The 7,014-nt window shown below is 40.5% G+C and overlaps 1 protein-coding gene across 1 annotated transcript; it reads left to right on the top strand.

Moving 5' to 3' along the window:
• The first annotated feature begins 3,391 nt into the window (after nt 1–3,391).
• On the top strand, nt 3,392–6,787 carry LOC143138229 (zinc finger MYM-type protein 1-like). Its single transcript, XM_076298728.1, has 3 exons — nt 3,392–5,256; nt 5,532–5,646; nt 6,260–6,787. The coding sequence occupies exons 1-3, from the start codon at nt 3,722–3,724 to the stop codon at nt 6,785–6,787; spliced, it is 2,178 nt and encodes a 725-aa protein (XP_076154843.1). The 5' UTR covers nt 3,392–3,721.
• The last annotated feature ends 227 nt before the right edge of the window (nt 6,788–7,014 follow it).

Raw genomic sequence — 7,014 nt, 5'->3', positions numbered from 1 at the left:
GTAATTTAACGTTGTCTGTAAGCTCCACAGATCGTGGCAAGACAATTGAATTGATTGTGGACTTCTTGCCGGGCAATGATGAGTAACTTAACTTGAATAGTAGTGTTGCGTGGATGTGCATAATATCTGTATGAATGTGTGTTTCTCAATGTTATAATCTATACAACTGTATACATGACTATGTTTGAATCGAGCTAGCTGGGCATTGAACTGGGCTGAATGGACTGGGAAAAAGTTTTTTTATTTTTTAAATGACCTGTATGAACATGAATTCACTTTGGTGCTGGCAAGGCATTGAACTGGGCTTCATTCGAGGATTCCAACGGTACCTCATTCATGAAAATCGGACATACAGGTCAAAGGTTACATGCACACACCTTCATATACACAGACAGCCCAGCCCAGCCCATTAGACATTGCCAGAGCCATATAAAGAGAGTTGCGACACTCTTTAAAGTCGCCGCCACGCGGTCCACGTACGCTTCAACAGTTCCAAACAGCTCTTTGCGTGTCGTGTTATTTCAATGGGATAGACAGCAGCGAGTGCGTTATTGAACATGAAACATTACAACAAACCAAAAACGAGTGTTATTGCGTGTTAGCATGCTTACATTATAGTGTCAATTATATATTGCGAGTATAATTACTTTGCAACATCAATCTAAAATATGTTCTTTGGTAGTTCTAACATTGAACGTTTGTTTCCTTGCTGGACATTAGCTGTTATTGGATTCCTACATTTGCCTGTATCACGCTACATATACTTTACTTACATTGTCAAAACGTAGGCTATGCATTTTGTATCCTTTTTGTGTGTGAACATTAGATCCAGTGTCCTTTTCAGTTCGTTTGGTGAGATGAAGATGCACCCCCCCCAAAAAAAAATCTGCACAACTTTGATCATTGTAAGACTAGCAATAAATGTCTATCAAATATATAAATGGCATTCAGTAGCCTAACAGCTTAAATTTTAAAAGTTTGATCAATGCATTAAATCTGTTCAGTTCTTTTAGAGAAATAGCATAAAGGTGGGCACCACACAGCCTTGGTAACATTTTAAGAGTAAGCCATAAACATGTCAAAAACACATAGGCTAAATAAGAATCAATAACAACTTAAATGTGAAAAATCATACTGCAAGATAAGACACCTACTGTTTCAATAACACACTTGTAACTCAATAAGCAATCAACTATTTCAATAAAATACTTATAACTTATATTTTAGCCAGCTGGTGAGACTACAGCATGAGAAGGATGACTGATGTTAGGTTTTCAATAGAATTTTTATTAAGTTTTCAATGTGTGTTTAAAACAAGAACAGGAACAAATGCAAAAAAGACTGGGAGGGAGGTATGGTGACACTGCAACATAAAAAGGTCTGACACTCATTTAGGTTTCCAAAAAATAAAAAGATTTCAGTTTCCAAAGTTTGAACAACAATTGTGTGTGAACTACACAAAAGACACAATGTGGAAGGGATGGGTAGCCCTGTACTCTGTACACCTATAAGAGGGACATGGTAAGGAGGATGCAACATTTGGCTGGAGTCGGGAGTGTTATGGGAGGTGTGGAAGATGCTGGATCAACACAACTCCATTTGTGTAAGGGCCCCATCGTGTGGACCTCAAACATAAAAAATGATCTTATCTGACCATTCCAGTCATACATCACACACCCTTCTTGTCCTCTGCATCCTTGGTCCTGGATAAGCAGAACAGGCACAGTGGAGAATGGAGGGAGAGAACAAAGCAGGTAACACTCAGTGTATATTTGGGACAACACATTAAGTAAGTAGCAGAAACCTAAGCAAGAGGCCAGCAAGAGTTTTACATACCCATACACAGCTAACCATTTCCAAGGCTGGTTGGGGGTGCCACAAGTCCACACAAAAACTATAACAATAACAACATGAAGAATCCCCAATTTTGTTGGGGATTACTTTCAGAGTGATCTATGCCCTATTAACCTGACTACACTTTTCAGTTATCCAAAAAAAGACATTTGTCCTACTTACAAAGATCACTGACCTAATGAAAGGCAATGCCATCTTGTCACGTCAGTCTCTTCCATGCAAACTTTGCTATGTATTTGACAAATTACTTGGCAGATAAAGCAATCAAAATTACACCAAGAACACCAACACGAAATGTACAATTACTGAAAACTAAATGAACTGAAACCGATCATCAGTTGGAGCAAAAACTCCTAGGCTACTATACAGACGCTATACCTACTGTCCCACGACCACGCTCGTGCCAAACTCACCCGACCCTACTGCTTGTGCTACTGTCCCGTTTGGAACAGTGAACAGTAGTGGCACAGGACTGGGCTGGCAAGGGACACAAGAGCCACGCACCAGTAACAACAACAATAACTTATAATAGTCTAGGTTTTGCTCCTACTGCTTCCCCTGAAATTCATAATTGAAATCCCCTCGTTCACGAGTCGTGGACACTCGCCTATATCATGTCATGTTCAGCCCACGGTTCAGTTCATAACTCCATACAACTCGCCATCTAGCAAGCTAGTCTATATCAGGTTTAAAGACAATAATCACATTAATTTCCTCCATTTTTCACCTGAAGAGCGTTAATCACAAACCCATTGATAACCAGCACATCTGAATATAGAGTTACCATGCTGTATGGAATGTATTTTATCAATGTAGCATTTAATATGAGAACAGCTTTTGTGTTCCCCCTCATAGCATGTCTAACGTTAACACTATGTATGTGAATGAGCTGACTAGCTAACGCAATCAGGTTTGAAAAATATAGCATTATAAACATAATAAAAATCTGTTGACAACCAACCGATCATCTAAAGTTGCCCTACTACAATAGGCTAACCAAATGTGTTTTGTCTGAAATTCATTATTGACGTAGGAACATTATCTTTAAAGCTAGCCTCTCTCCACATCAAGGTTTGCAGGCTAACTTTTGGCTTTAAAATTTCGGTCAACATTTAAGCTATACATTTCAGTTAAACAAGCAGCACAAAATCCTCAAAGAACAATACCAGTATCTACTAGTGCAGTTGGTATAGGAAATGCATATGACAATTAAAAAAACGTCGTACATTCGTCTAATTACCACTGACAATATCAGGCAGAAAGCAATGGAAGTCAATGGGGCTACAGCCGTGAATGTCACAGTTTGGAACTGTTGAGCTCAGCATAAAGCGGAAGTAGCGTGGAAAAAGCGCCGCCATTGTTTCCTATGGAAGTCTATGGGAGTGTCGCAACTCTCTTTTTATATGGCTCTGGCAGTGGCGGCTCGCCCATAGAGGGCGCTGGGGCGCCGACCTCCCGCCAACCTGCCTGCCTGTTTTTTTTTTATTATTATTTTTTATTTTTTTAAATCTCTCATTTTGAAAAATATAATCTGTGTTACTTAAATGCTAATAAGGATTTTACTTTATAATGTGTTTAGAACTTTCCAGAATGATATTTTCATTCACTTTCACGTTCAAGTTTCACATTCAACGTGGTGTAGGCTAGTAGCCAATAGGCTGTCTTCCCTGGGCTCCAGTTAGCTCAGCACTACTAGCTTTGGAATTTAAGCCAATGGCTCCCCGGTTGCTACGCAAAAAAGTATATATTTCGCCAATCATCATCGTCGAATTTTATGGTTTGGGGGCGCTGAAAATATCGCCCATAGTACCAAGTGCATCACTGAACGTTAAAAGACATTTACCTCAGAGGGGAGTGTGAGGGCAGCATGTCGAGTGCCACTAATGTAGTCGTGGGAGTTCAGCTACTATCCCCAAATTCAGTTAAATATCTACACCTGTATCCATTCGAAAGAAGAACATTAGCGGAAAAATTAATAGTAAAAGAACTCGGACCAGACAAGCCAGAAGTAAATATAACACAGCAGGTGCGAGAAAAGGAGAAGACCTACAAGAGAACATTTTCCAGAGGTTGGTTCGATCGAAAGGCTTGGCTAACTAGCTGTGGGTATGCCAATGCAATCTTTTGCTTTCCTTGTTTACTTTTTAAAACAAGTGCGTGTGATAGTTCGTGGACACAGACAGGGGTGACAGACCTAAAACATATGTCAGAGCGCATTAAGAAACATGAGCTGGCAAGAGTGCATATGGACAACTCTGTGAAGTTAGCCATGCTAGGCCGAATTAGCATAGCCACACAGTTAAATGAGGGACACCGCATTAGCATAAGAAAACACAACGAGGAGGTGGACAGGAATCGGCATATTTTGTCAAAGATCGTTGATGCCGTGAAATTTTGTGGGGCCTTTGAACTTGCTTTGCGTGGTCATGATGAGAGTGACACATCAGAAAACCCTGGCATTTTCCTGGGTCTCATTGACCTAATGGCGTCAATCGACCGTGATTTGGAGGAGCACCTGGAGAACGCCACTGTTTTTAAAGGCACTTCGAAGACCGTGCAAAATGAACTGTTAGACTGCATGTTGTCAGTTCTCAGAGACCACATTCTGGAAGAGGTAAAACAGTCGGACTATATTGCCATTCAGGCAGATGAGACAACCGACATCTGCACTCATTGTCAGCTCGTGCTTGTGCTACGGTACATAGATGGCCACAACAACATTCAAGAACGCTTTTTTGAGTTTATCGCGCTTCCAAATGCGACCGCTGCTACGATTGCCACTGAATTATTGGAAAGGCTGAGGACCATTCTTCCTGCGGGACAAGAGCGAAAATTAATTGCCCAGGCCTATGATGGTGCCGCAGTGATGAGGGGTGCTACAGGTGGAGTGCAGCGTAAAGTTCAAGATGTCTACGGGAGTGCCTACTACGTTCACTGTTATGCGCATCAATTGAACCTCATCATGCAGCAGGCAACATCCCACATCCCGAAGATCGGCCAGTTTTTTTCAGACATTGGGGGTTTTTCTACATTTTTTTCTAAGTCTTTCAAACGAACGGCAGTGCTAGATGAGGTGGTGGCACACCGACTTCCAGGTGCTTCAACAACGCGATGGAACTTCCACAGTCGTGCTGTTAACACAGTTTACGAGCACAAAGATGAACTGGTCAAGTGTTTCCAAACCATCCGAGACAGAGGAGACTTTGATGCTATATCGAAGAGAGAGGCCGGGGGTTGTATGAGAATGTTGGAAGATGAGGTTTTCTGTTTCTTCCTGGCGTTATTTCATAAAATCATGCCACATGTAGACATGCTGTTTAACCAGCTGCAGAAGAGAAACATAGACTCTGTCTTCATCGCAGGCATCACCCAGCGGTTCACTCACAGCATACAGGCTATCAGGTAGGCTATGATTTTGCATATTGGCTGAAAACATGCTTATGTGGCCTAAACGATAAACACATAAATCTTCATGGCTGGGCACAATATAACCCCTCATAAATATCACAATTTCGTCACCATGTTAGACTAATTAATTTATTTGTGATGAATTTAGATAACATTGACTAGGCCCAACACAACAATAGCACATATTTTAATACAGTTTTAATACAAGTTGGTTTATGATACAGTAATTTCAGGGTGGACAGTGACTTGTGAAACTTGTTTTGGATCAGGGACTCTGTTGATTCTCTAGTTGAAGATGAGGACTATAGGGGACCTGTACAGGAACCACCCCCGAAGAAACGGATGGCAATGGGAGAAGAAACGCAACGACATCTGGCAATAGAGGTAAGCAGTAACATAAATTCTATTTCTGTATTAGATTAGCCCAGTGGTTCTCAAACTGTTGTACAAGTACGCAGACTCTCTATAGTGGTACTCCGGGAGTGTCCGAGATTTTTTCTTTCTTTCATAAAGATGAAATAATCATAATATATACGATAACAAATCTTTGATCAGTGAAGTTTAAACTAGTTTTGTCTTTCTTGGGGGGAAATAATGTAAAACAGTATGTACAATGTAAAATATGTAGTTTATTTGGTCTATACTACTGTATTTTAATGTCAGTAATAATGGTGGTACTTGGAGAGCCCATTTTTTTCTGAGGTGGTACTCATTGTGAAAAGTTTGAGAATCACTGGATTAGCCTATGTATTTGTGTTTGTTTGCACATTTTTGTATTCTGAATTGTCATTATTAGACATATTTATCTACTGGAGAATGCAGAAATTATATTATTTTCTTCACATTTATGCTTTTAATAATTACAGTAAGCCTAACTTGCTCATAACAAAATTGGAGCTGCTATGAATATGCTGATTTTATTGTAGTGTTGAACTGAGAAATGTGAAAACAAATGTTTTCTGTGTTTACTTTTCTACAATTCTGTATCATTTCATAGGTATGTGATACCATTATGAGCCATGCTAAGGAGAGGTTTTCTTTCACCAAGCATTTCATCAGTGCCACTCTCTTGCAAGGAGACTTGTTCTCACAACACAGCAGAAAGTTCCCAGACTCAGCACTACAAACCACGGTGGATGCCTATCCCATGTTGGACAAAGCGAGACTTAAAACAGAACTGTCCCTGATCTACGAAAATGAGGACTTCAAGGGTTGCAGTGGTGCACTGGCTCTCTTTCAGGTTCTAATGGAAAATAATCTTCAAGACACATTCACCGAAACTGTAAGTCTTCTCAAGATCCTCATCACCACACCAATGACAACAGCAGAATCAGAGAGGTGCTTCTCTACTTTAAAGAGGATAAAAACTTTCCTTAGGAACACTATGGCACAAGATCGCCTCAACGCTCTGGCTATGCTCTCTATAGAGAAAAAACTCACAAGGGACATTCCAGATTTCAACACCAGGGTTATTGAGAGATTTGCCACTCAGAAAGATAGACGAGCAAAGTTCCTGTACAAATAAGAGTTCTCCATCCACTTCACTCACTCACCCCCCACCCCCCGCATTCACTCACATATTCACTCCATCTACCTTTCTCATACACACAAATCTAACTCAGACACCATATCTTAGTCTCTCTTTACTCTTTACTCTCTCTAACTCACACTAGCTGTCATTCTCTTACTCACTCAGTCTCTCTCGCTCTCTCTCTCTTACACACACACTAGCTATCATTATCTTACTCAGTC

The sequence above is a fragment of the Alosa pseudoharengus genome, unplaced genomic scaffold (genome assembly GCF_046254945.1).
Source record: "Alosa pseudoharengus isolate Yale_2024_CS ecotype anadromous, Long Island Sound unplaced genomic scaffold, YU_APseudo_1.1 YU_APseudo_1.1_scf_21, whole genome shotgun sequence".
Taxonomy (NCBI): Eukaryota; Metazoa; Chordata; class Actinopteri; order Clupeiformes; family Clupeidae; genus Alosa; species Alosa pseudoharengus.
The sequence above is the reverse complement of the archived record's forward strand: the minus strand, read 5'-3'. Positions and strand labels throughout refer to the sequence as shown.

Coding starts and splice junctions, on each gene's coding strand:
- LOC143138229 (XM_076298728.1), top strand. CDS start 3,722: ATGTCGAGTGCCACTAATGTAGTCGTGGGAGTTCAGCTACTATCCCCA. Junction 5,257..5,531: donor CACAGCATACAGGCTATCAG/GTAGGCTATGAT, acceptor GTTTTGGATCAG/GGACTCTGTTGATTCTCTAG. Junction 5,647..6,259: donor AACGACATCTGGCAATAGAG/GTAAGCAGTAAC, acceptor ATCATTTCATAG/GTATGTGATACCATTATGAG.